Source organism: Pristis pectinata, chromosome 21 (genome assembly GCF_009764475.1).
Source record: "Pristis pectinata isolate sPriPec2 chromosome 21, sPriPec2.1.pri, whole genome shotgun sequence".
In the NCBI taxonomy this organism is placed as follows: domain Eukaryota; kingdom Metazoa; phylum Chordata; class Chondrichthyes; order Rhinopristiformes; family Pristidae; genus Pristis; species Pristis pectinata.
In genome coordinates, this window is record NC_067425.1 from 18,924,361 (window position 1) to 18,943,972 (window position 19,612).

At 40.6% G+C, this 19,612-nt stretch overlaps 1 protein-coding gene across 9 annotated transcripts in view; it reads right to left on the reverse strand.

Moving 5' to 3' along the window:
- The window catches only part of pitpnm3 (PITPNM family member 3), a 422,801-nt gene that overhangs the window by 238,462 nt on the left and 164,727 nt on the right, over positions 1-19,612 (reverse strand). For 8 of the 9 annotated variants that reach the window (XM_052035330.1, XM_052035325.1, XM_052035327.1 and 5 more), the window contains one exon: positions 12,096-12,203. In XM_052035330.1, the coding sequence (XP_051891290.1) occupies positions 12,096-12,203 (108 nt within the window). Of the gene's footprint in view, positions 1-8,170; positions 8,347-9,917; positions 10,019-12,095; positions 12,204-19,612 lie in introns of all 9 variants that reach the window. The other variant, XM_052035333.1, reaches the window with a different exon arrangement.

Consider the following 19,612-nt stretch of genomic DNA (forward strand, 5'->3'; position numbering starts at 1 on the left):
GTGAGGGAACTGGTCTGCCAGTTCCAAGTTGTCAGTTTCATTGTCAGAATTATGATACAACACTTCAATGGATCTGCATTTCTGATCCAGTTTAGCAGAACTGTACCCATGGTCTTCCATTTTCAACAGCTGCCTTTGAACTTCTCTCTTTGAATCAATCTCTTCATCATCATCTTCAGATTCTGTGGTGTAATTAATTATAACATATTTTTGCTTTGTTATGGGTATTTGTGAAATGTGAAACCACTGATACAAGTTCCTGTCTGAAGATTTCTTTGCTCTTCTCATTTGCTTGGTATCAAAAAAGCCTACAGTTGGTCTCTCTGATGCTACAAACTGAACTGGATCACAGTGTTGTTCACTCTCCATCATGTTGAGTTTCACACCAGCAATGACAGTTCTAACCTCTTCCATTTCTCATTTTTCTCAACTATCTTAGATAGAAATAACATGTAATGATGGCATTTATTATGACTCATCTCGTGATCCAGTCTAACATCACAATACTAGCTTTGCATCACTGATGATAGCATAGTAGAACTTAACATTTAATCTATTTTGTAGTCAGCGAGGAAGTTAGAATATAAAGTTGGAATATGTTCTGTTTTCTTTTATGCTGTTTAAGAATTTGGAATTTTCTTGAACAATAGTACTTTCTTCCTCTTGAGTCTGGAATGATAACCTCTCAGTATTTCTGGGCCATTTTAGTTTTGGTGCCTGGGCCTGTTTGAGGATACTTTTACATTGTCCTGGAATGGGCAATGGACTTCACCCAGAAACACAAATCACCCTTTTCAGGTCACTTCTCATCATCTGGACTTTCTGGTGCCAGTCACAACTGTGCATCTAACGCAATTTCACCGTCAGTCATTCAAGGGGCAATGTCATTTCCCAAGCAAACTCTTTTTGGAGCACTCTGAGTGACCTTGGACTAAATTGTCAGAGGGTGACCTATGGTCACTCCTGGGGAGACCACCATTTGGCCACTGCTACACTGGTTTGGGACACCCATTAGATATGTTCCTTATCTTTGATCCTTCTAACCCTCCCAAACCTCCACCAAACCCTGTAATCTCACCCCTGACCTTGCATGACCCAGGCCCCACAAACCTAAGGCCCTCCCAATGTTCTGACTGCCAAGGCCTTTCCAATTCCCAATACATCCTTCCCCCACATCTCTACCCCCCAATCTCAACCCCTCTCCCTGACTAATACTTGCTTGCTCAACGGTCCCAATCCTTGTGGTAGATGCTTCCCCAACTATCCCCCAATTACCTTCCACCAAACCCCATAACACCATTCACGAGTCTTCCTTGGCCACCAGGCCCCAAGCCCTGATTGTTTCCTATTTTCCTCACAACCTAGAAGGAAGCCTTCAGCATCAAGTCGATGCTAGCTCACAGAGCAATCCCATTCACTCACTAATTTTCACTGCAATCTATTCTCCCCACATTCCCATCAATTCTACCACCCACCTACACTGAGAGCAACTTACAGTGGCCCAATTAACCTGCATCTTTGAGATGTGGGAGGATAGGAGAAGCCCCCGGAGGAAATCCACACAGTCATAGGGAGAACAGACAAACTCCACACAGACAGCATCAGAAATCAGGATTAAACCTAATTGCTGCAGCTGTGAGTTAACAGCTCTACTAACTGGGCCACTGTTATTCTCACACCTCATCTCCCCCACACCCCTTGCAGACCCACAGAGCACATTTTTCACAACAGAACAATGCAATGTACTTGCAGCATCAGTATACCGAGATTTACAGAGGTGTGAGATGACATCCTGTGCAAGGCCCAATTAGTACACCCATCTTGATGCTCAAACTTGAAGATCACTTTTTCCAAAAGTGAATAACATAATTGTATTAAACAGGAGCTTAGTTTTCTGTGTTATCAACACAATCATGTCATTATGTCTGCACAACATGAGTCGGTCTCCTTTGGGTGATTTTTAGACCAAGGTGAATGAATCCAAATCAGTTCACTTCCAATTTGCAATGACATTTTATGGAATTATTCCTTACTGAACATTTGCTCCATTGCTGGAGAAGCATTAGGGCTAGGAGACAAATGAAGTGGTTAAAAATAGACAAAAACAGACAAGAAAGTACATTCTGTGATCAGTGTTATGGGATAATTATCCAATTTTCTGCAGCCAGTACAGAATGTTCCCACCATTAATCTAATGGTAAGAAAAGCACAAGAAGGGTGGGTCCAGATTTCCAATATGCTATTTCCACAGCATAAAAGTCACAATTGATCTTGAGTGCCAAATAATAGTTTGCCTACTCTTCACTCCTGAACAGCACAGAGCAAATTCCTGGCTAATTACAAATTCTTGCACTTCATAGTGAAATGTATGCTAGTCATTCACTCAGAACCAATAGCTTAATATCATCCATAAATAAATTAGTCAACCAGCATCATCTTCATGTCAAATCCAGATGTCTGAGGGGAAAACTCACTGAGAGGCTCACTCTCACATTAAGCTTATTGCATTAGCAATAGTTTTAAAAAAGACTTCCTCTGAACTTTCACTTGGTAAAATTATCACAAGATGTAATTTAAAAAATCAGTTCAAAACATTAGCCTAATGCAATCATTTTCCAATATACAATTGTAAAGTATGAGTATTATATATTTATTAATTTTCAATGAAAAGAAAAATATTATCTGTCGCCTTCTCCAATCTCAGGATGTCCCAAAGCAATTTATGTCCAGCAAAGCAGTTTTGAAGTTGTGGTGTAGGAGACAGCAGCCAATTAGCATACAGCAAACTCCCTAAAATATCAATGTCATAGTGCCCATATAATATAAATTTATTGAAGGCGTCAGAGGGCCAAGTTATTGGCCATGGCACTGGATTAAACTCTGCTTCTCCTCTTCGAAAAAGGCAATACGTTCTTTTGCATCCCTTGAGCAAGGAGATAGGTCCAGGTTTAATATCCCATCCAAAAGATATCAAAGTACTACTTTGAAGTGCCCTTCAAGATTATGTGCTCAATGCTCTGGAGCAAGACTTGAACCGTTAAACTTTTGACTCAGGGGCAAGATTGATGATTATACCAAAACAACGGTAAAACATTATTTTTTAATTTGTTAAGCTCCTTTTTCTCAAACAGTAAAAACAAACCTAGCATCTTGTGACAGTTTATGAGTGGGCAACAGTAAACAAGGCAGGCTCAACATGGTTATAAGGGATGTGGTTTTGAATTCACTCTAAATAGCAAATAAGGAAAACCAATATTTTTCACTAAGTTGATAAATGTCTCAACAAGGGAGGTTGACTGAGTTGCAAATGCTTCTGGGCAGTGAGATTACTTAATGGACTTCACAGGTAACCAAGATTTGTTTGATTTCTACCACTTGCTTGTCATAAGTTAAGTGATAAACCATTTTTAACCAAATATTCAGTTGCCCAATATCCTCACTAAATAACTTAGATAGCTTTTAGAGATAAAATTAACCTATTTTATAAATTATCACAGAGTTTCATTGCCAAAGTTAAAACTACGTAAAGCCATCTGGAGTAGGCAACTCCTGTCCATTACCCATTTTCCAAACCAAAATTCCTCATTTTAATTGGTCACAGACATCAATGGACTCACATCCCCAGCTGACGAGACCCCACAACATGTTACCGAGCACAGACACAAGAGATGCAATGTGATTGAAGAAGTATGAGATCAGATTACCAAGGAGTATTTCCCTCCTCCTACTTCCATAGAAACTTCTTTCTAAAAAAAAGTATTTAAATTTATGTGACTTCGAGAATACTGAAAGGAGTGGATCCAACTCTTGTTCCCATCTTTATAAATGAGTCTAGGACCTGTACCAGGAACACCTGAAAAATGGTATGATTAAAGGAGGAAAGTATCAGACCTACCTGATGTCTGATAAATGGGTACAATGAGGTCCAATTTCCCCAGTTTCTCCATTCACCCAAAGATTAGATGACGGTTGATACTATCCAATAAATGTATCAAATCCAGATTTCCATTGGAGTACTGTAGGATTTTAACCAATTAAGGTTACACCATCTACCAGGATATTGGTTTCTTGCCACTTGTCCCAATCCTAATTGAAGGATGTGCTTGGTATGTCGCTTGGGGCTAAATGGAACGAGTCCTAGTTTGCAGTAGTTGCTCTCTCTCTTGAATTCCCTTCAATAACCCAGTCTAGATAAACAAATCACCCTGAAATATCGTGGTCCTGCCTGGCTCAAGTATCAGATTTTTGCAGAGAGTGCACTTTATTATAGACTTGATAATGGAAACACTGAAATAGTGAAGCAACACAGGTACAAAGAGAAGCAATTCAAATCAATAACCCTGACCAATCATGCTCGCTTCATCTGAAAGATGTTTGATATATTTGAAGGAGCTAATGAATTCAGGATGGTCAGCCCAACATACTTCCTGCACTGTGCACGCAATGCTTAGTAATTTCACTGACAGTTTGCATGTAACTACATAATGGCCTCACATTCTCATTTAAAGACTTATTGCTTTGAAAATGTTAAGAGATTAGCAACACAATCCAGGAAGTATTCATAGGTTTATAATTAGAAAATGCACAAAAGAAGACCGATAGGATGAAAATTAATCTGAGCTGAAATAATTGCAGTTGTCTTTCTTGGATAAATTTCTTTTTGAGATTAGTATTTCAATCAGATTTCTAACATTTTGCAGTTTTTGTTCTTTTTATAACTCATCAAACCAACAGTTTTCAAATGAAACCGCGGGCCAATGTTACAAACCAGCAATGTTATACAATATCTGACAGATCTTCAAAAGGTGGAGGAAAGAAAATTTATGAAGCTTTGAGCTTTGATACCTGGTCAGTGCTTAGTTAGACATCATGGGGCACAATTAGGTAAACCTACTGGCTGCCAAGCCCCTGGGAGATGAGCAAGAAATTGCAATGCATAATGCTGTTTCTTTCAACTCAACTGCTGCCAATTTGTTTGGACTCGCACTAAGTATTATTCTACTTGTCAAACTGTATTGTACAGCTGTGTGAGTGTTGCATGCACATAGTAGGACAACAAAGTAGACAGCTGAAAATACAAACTCGCAAATAATCCTGACTTGTTCCTTGATCTGTCAAATCAGGCCAATCCATCCTGCTAACACAGTGTGACTGTTTTGAAGAACAAGCAGTTGATAGAAGCATCTCACTAACACCTCACCTGCACAATTTAAAAGGATTTTCAAATGCTCGGAAGTTTGTCGGGAATTGAGAAGGACAAACAAGAACTGTGCTTTTTTACATTTTTCACAAAGATTGCAAGCCTGTTGTTGAAGATTTCTGCCCATAAATGAGAGCTTCAGTTGTCATCCATCCCACACCAGACATTCTCTCTCCTCCTCCCTTCCCATCAGGCAGAAGATGCAAAAGCCTGAAAGCGCATACCACCAGACTCAAAGACAGATTCTCTCCCGCTGTTATAAGACTATCGAATGGACCTCTTGTACGATAAGATGGACTCTTGACCTCACAATCTACCTCGTCATGGCCTTGCACCTCATTGTCTGCCTGCACTGCCTCTGTAACTGTAACACCTTATCCTGCATTCTGTTGTTGCTTTTCCCTTGTACCACCCCAAAGTACTGATGTGATGAGTGACCTGTATGGATGGCATGCAAAACAAAATTTTTCATGGTACCTCAGTACATGTGACAATAATAAACCAATTTACCATGTAAGTCACCAATAAAAGCAGGTGCACAGGAGATAAAGGCAAGACCACCTTCCCAGAAGAGGCAGGAGCAGCAGAAGGGCACCATCCAGGTGGACTTGCCCTCCACGTGTTTGGTCGCATGACAGCAGCCAGCATCACCAATAAAACAGCAGCTGCTTCAGGCAGAGCTCAGACACCCAGGAGAGTCATAGAGTTACTTCATGTTGTCACGTGTACAAGTACAGTGAGGTACAGGTACAATGAAAAACTTGTTTGCAGCAGTATCACAGGCGCACAGGCGACACACAAAACAAATTATATGTAAATTATACAAGACAGCGAAGAGAAAAAAAACGACTGTGCAAAACAAAACATTAGTGCAAAAAAAATACAATTAGAGACAAGTCCATGGTAGTGCAAGAGGTAGTCCATAGTGTTCCATTGCTGAGGTAGGATTGGGGTTGTGCAGCTCATTCAAAGAATCTGATGGCTGCAGGAAAGTAGCTGTTCCTAAACTTGGTGGTGTGGAACTTCAGGTTCTGCATCTCCTGCCTGACGATAGCAGCAAGAAGATGGCATGAACCAGACGGTGGGGATCCTTGATGATAGATGCCACCTTCTTGAGGCAGCACCTCCTGTAGATGCTCTCAATGGTGGGGAGGGCTGTGCCCGTGATGGATTGGGCAGTGTCCACTATTCTCTGCAGCCTTCCTGTACATTGGAATTGCTGTACCAGACCATGATGCAACCAGTCAGGATACTTTCAACAGTACATCTGTAGAAGTTTGTTGGGGTATTTGGTGACATGCCAAATCTCCTTAAGCTTCTGAGAAAGTAGATTGCATCAATGTGCTGTGCCCAGGACAGGTCATCCAAGATGTTAATGCCCAGGAATTTGAAGCTGATTACTCTCTCCACCTCTGACCCACCCATGAGAACTGGTGCATGGTCTCCCAACTTCCCCTTTCTGAAGTCAACAATTAGCTCCGTGGTTTTGCTGACATTGAGCAGGAGGTTGTTATTGTGGCACACACATCCAGATGTTCTCTCTCACTCCTGTACGCTGACTGATCACCGCCCGTGATTCAGCCAGCATTGGCGAATTCGTAGATGGCATTGGACCTGTGCTTAGCCACACAGTTGTACAGCATGGAAACAGGCCATTCAGTCCACCACATCCACACTGACCAGTGGACACACATTCATACTAATCCAATCCTCCAGCACTTGACCTATAGCCTTCAACACCTGGGCGATTCAAGTGCTCATCTAGACACCCCTTAAATGGTGTTAGTGACTCAAGGACTGGAAGAAAGTTCTCCTGTGACAGGGAAGTTTGTACTACCTCAATTTCTTGGCCACAGAACCTTGCAGGAATTTTTTTTTATTCAATCATGGGATGTGGTCATTAACAGCTAGGCCAATATTAATCATCCAGTTGTACTTGAAAAGGTGGTGCTGAGCACCTTCTGGAACCACTCCAGTCTTTCTGGTGAAGGTACTTCCTTGCAGGGGGGGAGGGGGTGATGTTAGTTCCAGTGAAGATAAATGAACAATGTATTTCCAGGTCAAGATGGCATGCAGTTTGGAGGGAAAATTGCAGATAGTTGCATTCTCACGTACCTTGTCATGTGCAATAGAGGTTGCATGTTTGACAGGTGCTATCAGAATAGCAAGATGAGTAACTACAGTGCATTTTGTACATGGTATGTACGCAGTACTTGGTACACTAGTGGAGAAGGGAATGAATGTAGTTAGGTGGGTTGATGGGGTGACAATGAAGTAGGCTGCTTTGTTCTGAATGAGATCGAACACCTTGAGTGTTGGTCCAGTGAGTGTTGGTCCAGAAGGCTTCTGGCACATACTGCTGTTTGCAGCCCAGCGCAGCATTCAGATATCACGGAGGCCCTTCACTTGAGCAGAGGTGAAATCATCTCCTTTTTCTTGGATAGAGGGCACGGGGAGAACAGGCACATGGATTAGACAGGGCAGGGGGTGGTCCCAAGGTTCAGGAAATGAAAGACTGCTTGCTTGTGCCACCTTGGGCAATGCGTAGGAACACTGATTTATTCAAGTACTTAGATTCAAGGATGGCACATGATCTATTCTGTCAGATGACAGACACTGTTTGCCAATGTCTATTTTAATGTTTAAAAAGATGAGCAAAGTCCAGAGAGCTTAATACAAGGTCCATTTGAAACTAAATGGAAGCATTTCATTTTTATGACTAGAAAGGATTCTTGAAATACATATGTGGAACTTAATACATTAATTACACTGCAGGCCATCTCTTAGCAGCCTCCTTGTGTAAGGTGCTGCCCAGGTGGTGAAGTAAAATGAAAAATTACAGCAACAACCCTGCAGTAAATTGCAACGATCTGCTGGTCAATACTTATTATGCAGCTTTAAGACTATAAACTTAAGACAGCTTTAAGCTTATAAGACTATAAGTTATAGAGCAGGGGAAACCAATCCTACTTTAGAGATCAGACTTTGGTTTATGCAGTGAGGATTCATGCAGATTTTGAAGATGTCTAAACAAGAATGCTGAGAATACGAGCTTCCATCTGGAAGCCTGAGTGCATCGATCTGTTGAAAACAGAAAAGCCTCAGTGAAGAGCCAAGTCTCGTGGTGGAAGACATCACCAAAAGACCTGAGGAAACAGAACAAGATAAATCAGTCATAACAGTTAAAGAATATCAAACCTAGTCTTTTAGAACATGCAGTTTCTAGGAAGGATAGGACCTCAACTGAAAAATAAATCAAATTATATGTGACCATCAGGTAACAGTTCCAATTCTCATGTTTAGAACTGAACAAGCTCCTTTACAGAAGAGGTGCAGAGCAAATGAATACGTACTGTTGACTTGCAGTCCAGTTAAGCACCACCAAAGTGCAATTGAGAATCAGTGCACAAGTGAGATCCTGCAGTTTATCCACTGACTAAGCATCTGGTTCATTGCAGCTCTCCTCCTCGTTCTCAGAGTTCTCTCTATCTGCCTCTGTTCACCTGATCGCCACCTGACCTTTTGTAGGTTCAGCTGGGTTGAAATTCCCTTCAGGGTGGATTTGCCACCAGAAGATGGGTTTGCTACATCTGTTGCCCGCCACTCCCACCACCACCCAACCCACTTCCCTTGGCCAGAGAACATCAGCCTGCAGCAAGAGCTCTGCTACACCGAAGAGTCGGCCACTGATGTTCAGGAAATGCTGGCCCTCTGCCAAAGGAAAGGAGAGAAGCCACGATACAAGTGTCCCAATATTAGCAACCGAGGCTGTCATTGTTTGTGTTTATTCTGAAGAGGACAGGTACAGAAAAATGGGACGTCTTCCTCTATAAAAAGGCCAAAGAGAAGCCTGTTATTGACATCCCAGCATCCACCACCATCTCTCTCTCTGTCCTGAGCTAACTGGTAAGAGAGGAGGGAGATAAGAAATGCAATACCACATACACACAAGGTGTAAAACAAAAACTTGTCTGACTTCCTTGCTGTAGTGGGAGATAGAGGGATTGGGGAGGGAGGAGTGAGATATATGGCAGTGCAGTTACAGTCCTTTATGCCTGTTACCCTGTCATTTCAATGGATTTCCTGTGGTATCACTGAGGAAACTGCCATCCACGGTTTATGAAATCTCCATGAAAACAAGCCTGAGACAACTGCCTTCATCTCAGTCCAGACAGACTCACTGCCAGTCTTCTCTATCTTTCTCAGCCAAACTGAAACAGTTGATTCAAATCCCATTTGTTTCAGGAAACCAGAGTTCCTCCAGCATCATAGTGTTTTTCATCTAGATATTCCACCATCTGCAGTCCTTTGTTTCTCTAGTATCACTGCTCAACTGCGAAGTCTCTTCAAGGATGCCCACTTTGAAGTTTTCTTCATCTCTTCAACAGGAGCTTCGTGAGTCCCTCTCTCACTGCTTCCCCTCTGTGATCTCCTCTGTCCTCCGGCTCCCCTCTTTTGTCCACCTGTCACTGCTCTGCTTTCCCCTCCTATTTATTGGGCATCCCCCTTTCCTGTCTTCCCCTTTTCAGTCCTGAAGAAGGGTCCTGACCCAAAATATTTTCTGCCTGCTATTCTCCATGGATGCTGCCTCACTGAGCTCCTCCAGCATCATAGTGTTTTTCATCTTGGCAAACTGTGCGATAAGCTTGTCAAACAATGGGAAATTTAGAGTAGCTCATTTAAATAGCTGCCAAGCACAAAAAGTAGGTTAGCTGACCTGTACCAAGCAGTGTCCGAAAACACAAAGAGGTGAAGCAATCAGTAGCAGCTCAGGTTCCAAATGCAATTTCCATTTGTAAAGTTGCAAACAATCCCATTCTACCATGGAAACAAAATAAGTATCATCAAAATAACTGAAAAGACGAGATTTGAGGAATGGAGAACAAAGGTAATCATGTGGTAATCAGTGTCATAAGTATTTTTTTCTGTGAAGCCAGCAACAGTATAGTGTACCATAATTTATTTCTTTCTTTGATGCACTACTTCAGTAAATTAACTATGATGCAGCAACAGGTGACTTGTCATGTTATAGCTGCAGAGAACCATAGCAAAGCTCAGAAATACTATGCCGGGATTCAGCCTCTCTGTGGACAACAGCTGGGCTTGTGAGAATTTTAAAAAAACAATTTCGTCAGATAAAATAGAGGTTTATTTTTAGGCACTTATTTCAATTTTTATCAGTTTGAATTTTCATGATTGATAAATTGCCTCCACACAGACAGTAAATTATTAAAAGCTTTATATAATCAGTTGTCTGAATGTACAAAATGCAAATGCATCAATCAATAAATCTTGTCTGTTTTAATTCATATTTGGCAGTAACATCATAAGAAAACAATTCACTGAAAAATAAAATGTGTTTTTTATTATAATTACAGGCATGTAGATTAATGAATACCAATTAATAACAATGAAGATGATTTTACTCTCACCTACAGATGAAAATAAACATTTACTGGTAAAGATCTAACCCTGCCAAGACCAACAATAGCACAAGGAACTACTACTGTTATAGTAATATAATGGCTGCTTTGTAGGTTTCTTGATGTTGGTGGCTCAGTGTTTGAGCTGAGTAATTAAGCAGTGTAATTTCTGTCCTATTTTCTCTATTATGTCATCTTTATAAGTGACCTTAAGTAAGTTGTATATTTGCATGCCAAAAAAATTCCACTGCTTCAGAGTTATCCATTTCAAAAGGTTTATGTTAGCTATATGCAATTTAGTTTCAGTTAGGTTTCTTGGAGTGTTCAGAAACAGAGAAATAGCTCTCACAATTCTGTGATGGGGTTATAAAAACATGTGATAGATCATGATTGGAAAATAGATTGAAGCAAAAAAGAATTTCAGTCAGTGTGCTTACCAAGTGCCAGGGGTGAAGTAGATTCTCTATATTTCAGCCAGAACATTTTACAAGCTTATCAATTAAAATACAGATTCTATACAAATGAATGCTCTTCAGATCTAAAGCTTTTGCTTCTCATACTTTTTCCAACATGGATATTTAGTGGGACTAACATTTCTGTTCATTGAATTTTGAGTCTACACTCTGGTTGCTCGGAATTACTATGTTCTGTATGTGTTTTCAATATCTGGTATCTAATGTAGATTTCTGTTATTACAGATAGACCTAAAGAACATAAAATTCCTTTTATAACCTTCAGTGGTTCGAGTTACACTTACTTTAATTCAACCCCCACCTTATTTCATCCGATCATGGACTTGCTACTGAAATTAGGCTGGAGAGACACAATGAGCCAAATGGCATCCTTCCATCTCTTATATTTCTGATGCTGTTATCCCACCACCCACTCTTACTGCTATCGACACATTTCCACTGTAAAACACTACAATATTTGCACCAGTTGATTTGAATACTTTGCCATTAAAGTAATATTTTCCCATGATAATTCATATTGAAATTAACAGTGCCATGTATGCATCTTAGCAAAGACTAAGATTTTTGTGTACAATTCTATGACTGCTACTTATTAAATCACTTCCCAATTGGTCTGAATTAATCATATAATGTCACTGCTTAATTAGAAGTATTTAGGTTTGTAAATTGCATTCCATGATAAGAAAAGCTGATCAAATTTCAATCTAAAATTGGTAATGTTGAAACCCTGACTCTTGCTCCCCCTCACTCTAAATAAGCCAGAGACTCAATTTACGGTACATTCTCCAACCATTGTTGCTGATTAGAACTATTCAATTGTCATCTTCTGCTCATATGCTACAAACCCATGGTTAACGAGCACAATACATAAGAATATACGTACAAATTAATGAAACTCAAATTGATCTAAACAATCTAAAAATTGAGGTTAGCTGCGATTCAGTAACTGGACAGGATTGCAAAGACAATGTATCCAGATTCTCAACAAACAATTCTTACCTTGGCCATCATCCAACTTTCCTATTGTCTCAATCTGTTCCACCAGATCATTCGAGTTCCATGTGCTCATCCCTAGCAGAAGAGCATTTTTACCTTCCACCACCTCATCTGCAAAATAGATGAAAGTTGCAGTACAAACTGTTATTCATACTCTGTAAATGCCATTCATTTCTACCTTGGAACTGTGGTTCAGAAATGTCATTCAATTATACAGGTTTAGTACACTGTATTAAATATTCAAATTTTCATGTCAGAATGGATGAGGATTTTTAAAGTATTTGCAAATGCCCATTACTGATCCATAGGTTGGCATGAGAGCTCCTGCTGCAGCACAATACAGTTTAATAAGTGCATCTAAAATTATTTTAAATGCCTTCACTTAATTGCGTTTCAATATAATAAACATACAATACAATGCAAATCAAAACATGCAAACTTTTAATCCTAACGTGGCTTTTGAGCAGACTCCCTAGCTGCTTTGTAAAATGTTGGCAGCTTGTAGCCTTCATGTGTTCACTGACAAATGACATCAGCAGATGGTTGCACAGCAACATTTTATCACTTACTTCATAGGTCCTAATTATACTCAACCCATAAGCTTATTACCTCTAACACCAACAACGTTACAGCAAAAGCGAATGATTTGAAAACAAACTCGAGTTTAAAAAGTGGTGTGATAATCATTCAGAACTTGCTTAGCGAAATAATGCTATCAAGCAATTTTCAGAGCAGGCTAGGCTACAGGAAAACTTATGTTGTAATTGCTGATTTAAAGCTCTCACATCAGCCATGAGAACTGTTCTCATTGGCATAAATGCACTGGGTGAACAATCTGAATCTGAGACCCTGTGGTTTGGATGCTATGGATGCCATTTCAGTTCCACAACAGTGTCCACTGTGCACACAAAATATTGCGCTGTCACTTATCACCGACACCATGATTGAGGGTGCAAGTACACCAGAGTGTGCACCCAGTGAGTATGCAGTTCAGACGGACAGTAAAATCAATCACCAGCCACAAGGATTCAATGGCCAGATGACCATTTTGGAACTTTGCTCTCCTACTTTCTCCCACACTTAATTCTGCTACTACAAGTATCAACTCCTTTCAGGCTTATTTATTTCAACTGGTGGCTGCTACAATTCTATAAACACATAGAATATATTTTGTTTGCCAAAGTCTACAAAGAGTGCTATGGAAGGTACTGACAAATTCTGTCCTGGCTTCAGGTTTCCGCACAAACCGATTTTAATGAGACATGGGAGCGCTGGTAGACATCCCCCTTGGAACTTGGGCGGCACCATGGTGCAGCGGGTTGTGCTGCTGCCTCACAGCTCCAGCAACCCGGTTTCAATCCTCTGCTGTCTGTGTGAAGTTTGCACATCCCTCCATGACCACGTGTGTTTCCCTGATGCTCCAGTTTTCTTCCACATCCCAAATGCTGGTATATCAGTTGGCTAATATAAGTTTTCCTAGTGTAGGTGGTTGGTAGGAGAATCGGGGTGAGTGGTCAGGAACTAAATTGAAATGAGAGAGAAAGAGAGAATAAAGTTACGCGGAGATAACTGAGAGAATTGCAATTGCTTTGAGAGCCTACATACACTTGATGGGCTGAATAGCCTCTTTCTCTGTCGTAAGGAAGCGTGGAGAATGAGTAGGTGTGGAAAGCAAAGCTGGAAGAAGAGGAGAAGGTGGAACGTGACTATCCATCGTAACTTATTGCTCTCTCGTTACAATGGATAGTCACCATTGCTACAATTCATTCTCTCTTGCTGGAGGACAGCAGGCAGAGAAGATGCATCAAACTTGTACACGACAGGGAATCCTATGCACACATCAACACAGAGACATCCTGCAATCGAAAAGGATTCCACACCTTCAGCAGCTGGCTGGTGTACAACCAAACAAGCAGGCCAATGCTTGGTGTCCAAACTGTAGCTGCCCACTGTGTCAGCTACATTTGAGCCATTACAGAATGAGAAGCTACTGGTTGATGAAAGCTCTCCACTGATGACATGACGGATAATTTCAGTGCACAAGGTGCATACAACGAAAGCCGTGATAGGATAACGTGAAAGAGTAGACCATGTAATCATGACCAGATAATCAATTTGGGTGATGTTGTTTGAGGATTAACTTTTGGCCAGGGTATCATCATCTTTAATACAGTCACATATCCAGGAGAGCAGATGGAGCATTGGTTTAACCTCAGATCCAGAAGAGTGCACCTCTGACAGTAGAGCATCCCTTCAGCACTGCTCTCAACTGTCAGCCTATATGCTTGAAGAGGGACCGAAAGCCACAACAATCCTACTTAGAGATGAGAGATCTGACTGGACCAAGATGGTTAGTTTTATCCACCGAGTGGGTAGTAGGTGAAACTCGCTACCTATTGAAGTAATGAGCCATATAGCATGGAGACGTTTAAAGGAGAAACACAAAATGAGTATGAGGGATAAAGTCACTAGGATGTGCTGACAGGGTTAAAAGGGAGGAATGTGCACAAACATCAGCCAGATGGACGAAGTGTCTGTGTCTGCATTGTAAATTCCATGTAATGCAGATGCGGAAAGTCTTAATATTCCAATGTTTTGCAAATACAGTACCATCTGTGACACCACGCTCATATAACATTGTGACAACAATCCTCTCATCTAGGCTGCTGCTGCCAGCAGTATTACTTTGGCAGATACTTTGCTGATCCCATCAGCAGTTACTTCAAATCCCCTGATTTGAAGTTGGCTGTTATTTCAAAATCATTAAACTTTGGAAAGAGAAAAGAACCAAAAGATTTTAGGTCCAGGACCTTTCATCAGTGAAAATGCTCCACAGGCTGTACTATCTCCTGATAACCACAGATCAACATCACTGTTGACTCCTCTTGTAAGCTATCCATCGACTTGGTTTTATACTAATTGCTCTAAGTGGCTGAATCATACTTATCCACGGCCAGTGGTTTCTGAGAGAATCACTGGCTATGTCTTTCCTGCAGGTCAGCAAGTTCACAATGTCTGCAGTGCAGAAATACTGAAAATGTTAGTAGTAAGAGTCATCTGACCTCTCACTCTGGAACTAGACTCTGCCGTTGAGTCCAGGGGTGGCTCTAGCTGATCTTGAGCTGAGGGACCAGATACACCTTGGATCTTGCTCTGCAGCTTTATGCCGGCTACAGCCAGCATAGGTAGAACAATTCCATTCATTTGAATGGGACTGCCAACCTTCGTTTAGAGGCTAAATGATCAAGATTTTTTGGTTATTTTTATTTCACTTAATGCTTCTTTTTAATTACTTAAATAATCTGGTTTCTAAATGTCTCTGATCGTTAGAGAAATAGCCATAAGCTGTCGAATAGCCATCAGGACAATCCATTAGCTGGGCGCCAGGTTTGGCCACCTTAGGGCTTGTCTGTTTGTGAGTCATTCAGCTTTAAGGAGTGGTCACCCCGTCAAGGCCTCAAGATTGTTGGGAAGCAAACAACCCAAAAAGCAAGGTGGTGAGGGGACCTTAAAATAAGTCTCCTCTCTAGTACGATTCAGGTAATTTTTCCTCAAAGCTTTTTAATGTGGAATGGCAAAGTCAGTTATAGAACCTGAAGGAAATACCTCAAACAGACAAGGAAATTATTTAATTATAGATATAGTGCAATAGAGAAAAGTTATTTGAGAGTTGCCATGGTAATCTTGACTGAAAACTCCATTAGAAAAATGAGGCAGCATATTTAAAAAAAAGTAATATGGCTAATAGAACCTTCTTATCTGTGAAAACAGAGCAGTCTTTATCAGATTTGCAAATCCCATTTTTTCTCTAAAAAAAACTGGTTATTTTCTTACTCTCCTATTAAAATGCTTGTCAATATTCAGCATAAATATCACAGACTGGAATTCACAAATACTATTTGACTGGGAAGAAACCTAGAATGCTACTATGCTAATCACACCCAATATTATATTTAATCTCCTGCTCCAACATGCATGCCAATTTAGCAATTGTGCAAAATGAAAGACAGGTTTCAGTTTTTCATGGTTCAATTAAAATACTACTCACACTGCTCCTCAGTACATGAAAACATTGCACTGTGCAATAATTGGGTGTTGAAAGATTAAAACAAAACAGATCAGAGAATAGACACAGGTGCATCAGAAAGCTCAGTGTCAGTGGATGGAATGCAATTTCACACTGATCCTCAGCAACCGAACCTGTTACTACTACCACACTCCAAACAGCAAGTTACCTTCTTGTTTAAAAAAAAGTGGGTTTATCACCAATCAGTACTCCAACAGAAGTTTAAATGAGGTGGTCCATGACATTCAACAAATGCGAGTCATGGAATTTGTGACTATGGCAGACATGGTTCCCATTATCAACCAACTGTACCTATATGTCTGTGATGCCACTACAAGTTTTTCATTGTACTTGTGCATATGACAATATACTCGACTTGACAAACCATCTCAACCCCCGCTCCCCACCAACCCCAGTGCCCATCATCATCAATATGTAAACACCATGGGCTGCTTTATCTTCCCTGCAAACTTACATTTCCATTCTGGATGCTCTTCTGTTCATTTTTCCTTACTGTTTCTTAAATCCTTTCACTCAGGTTGAAGTATCGACATGGGTTGAAATACACTTCAAATGTTTCCAAATTCAGTATAATCATTGACCCACATTCTATTACTTGCCTTCACTCCACCAGAATTCACATTACATTATATTTTACATTTTTGTTTACAACATAGGAACCTACTCCATGTCAGTTCATGAAACAAATAAGGGAATGAGAATCACTAGCCATAGAACCTTTGCCTGCACACTACTGACGTTTGTACCTCTCTAAGAATAGTGGCTATAGCTTAAATAAATGATACGACTGCAAAGTGCTTTGGGATGTCATCTACTAAATAAATGTACAATTCTTTGGAGGGGAAATTAATTTAATTTATTCTAATAGTACCCAGATTGTTTATAGTTCGACTGGCAAATTTAGAAAAAAAGTTTCTTTTCAACGACAGCCTGTCATAATTTATTTTAAATTGCTCCCAGTCTCAATTTTGGAAGTAAAGACCACAGTGTTCAACAAACAAATACAAAAGTCTCTAAAATATTCAGACTGTAGCCACTGGCAAAGTTGCCCTTTGAATTTTGCCTTCAAAAGACTCACCGTCAAGATACCCATTTTTCTCTTGCCAGTTTCAGGATCTTCTGCTTCACATCAGATACACCACCTTCAGCAATCATTTCAAGAAAAAAAACTTTAAATTGTGCTCGTACTGAAATTCCACACAGCACTGTCCGAGCGCTCAATTCAATGCTCAATCTTCCGAGATGCCATTTGGTTTACAATCCAATTCCTCATATAACGTGCACTCATCTGGTCCAGAGAACAACTGGGATTTTATTTTAATTCACTTTTCTGGGGGATCTATTGCCAGCATGTATTGCTTATCCACGATCATCCTTGAGAAGATGGTGGTGAACCACAGTCTCTAACCACTGCAGTGCTACTGAAGGTTCTCCCACAACACTGTTGGGGAGGAAGTTCAAGGATTTTGACCCAGCAATGAAGGAGGACTAGCAATATACTCCCAAGTCAGGATAGCATGCAAATTGGAGGGGAACCTAGATGTGGTGTTGATCCCATGTGCCTGCTGCCCTTATCCCACTAGATTGTAGAGATCGGAGGTTTGGAGTAGCCTTGGCAGGTAATCACATTGCATGTTGTAGATGGTGAACGTGACAGCAACTCTTGCACTATGCATCAGTGGTGGAGGGAATAGATTTTTTAGGTAGGTTGATGGGGTGCCAATCAAGTTGCTTTGTCCTGTACAGTGTTGAGCTTCTTGAATGTGTTTGGAGCTGCACTCACCCAAGCAAATTGAGAGCATTCACTTCTGACTTTTGCCTTAAAGATGGAGCAAAATCTTTCGGTGTCAGGATGAGCATCACTTGCATATCACATATCCAGTCTCTGACCTGCTCATGTAGCCTCAATATTTATGTAGTTGGTCTAGATGAGTTTCTAATCAGTGTGGACCTCCAGGTCGTTGATGGCGAGGAACTTGCCAATGTTCACACCATTGAATCTAAGTAGTTCATGCAATCTTGCACTATTTGCTCATTTAAGTAATTCAGACAAACCATCAACTATTGAAATACATTAAATTATACAGTTCACTATTTATATCAACATAAATTGATAAACTGTACATCAATATACAGTTGTAAATTCAAATCAACTCTGAGTTAACTTGATCATTCAATCTCCTTGTTCACCGAACACATCACTGCAAGCTTCACTTGACATCTGAAGTATCTACTGATGCATATAGTGGATCTCTCCCCCAGATATGTTTCACATACACATCAGATCACATGCTGCTCTGCAATTGTTCCCTTAATGTAATTGTTTTCATACCTGTGTCTAGATTTTATTAGATAGCCTTGACCATTATCAATCTGATATCACTAAACTGTTCACATAAAACATGACAGTGGTAATAATTATACATTGTGTTTGGTAAATCACCTCATGCTGACATTGTTTGTGGATTCTGGTAATGGCACAGCTGTTGTTCTATGACTAGCTCCCTCACACTGTTCAAACACATTACAAGCCCTTTCTCTGCATTGCTCACCACCAAGGATTGTGAATGGGCCCACTAATCTGAGAAGGCGACACTCTTCACTGAAGCTACTCAGAATACACCATCTTACACTCGCCTCAAACTTTGCACATCTTTCCCTCTGGGCACCGCACCTTGGTCTGTTTCTCTGACCAACTTGCTCCTTGCCTTCGTAGATCTGTTTCTCAACTTCATGGTGTCCCCTGCAGGCATTTCCACAATGGACAACTTCTGTCCTGGTATTATGATGCATGATCTGCTTCACCTGATCTGCAGAGAAATAATTAAATGCTCAGCCTTACTGGCAGACATCTGAAGACTCAGCACTGTGAATCCTTGACTCTCAAAGTATGCCCTCTGCATTCTTTTCATGCCTCTAGAGGTTTCTCTTTAGTGATATTGCCGACTGGTATTGGAGATGGCACATTCCCATTCACTGCTTCACAACCTTTCCTTGATTTCTTCAGGACTTAACGTCTGCAACCTTTAACAAATCAGCTGGTGGCACAGTGACACAGCAGCCTCACAGCTCCAGCCACTTGTGTGGAGTCTGCAATGTTCTCCTTGTGACCACATGACTTTCCCTCAGATGCTCTGGTTTCCTCCATTGTGTCAAAGATGTGCGAGGTGCTTGGTTAATTTGCTACTATAGATGACCCTTGGTGCAGGTGGATGGAAAGAGAATCAGGGAGGAGTTGATAGGCATGTGTGGGGAAAAAAAGGTTACTGGGAAATAATTGGGGGAATGGGATTGATGAGATTCTTCAGAGAGCTGGTATATATTCAGTGGGCTGAATTGCCTCCTTTATGTCATAAATATGAAAGAAATACAAGGAATTACTTTCAACCAGAAAGATAGTGTTGAATTACTTAGTTCTACTTACAGTCCAAGC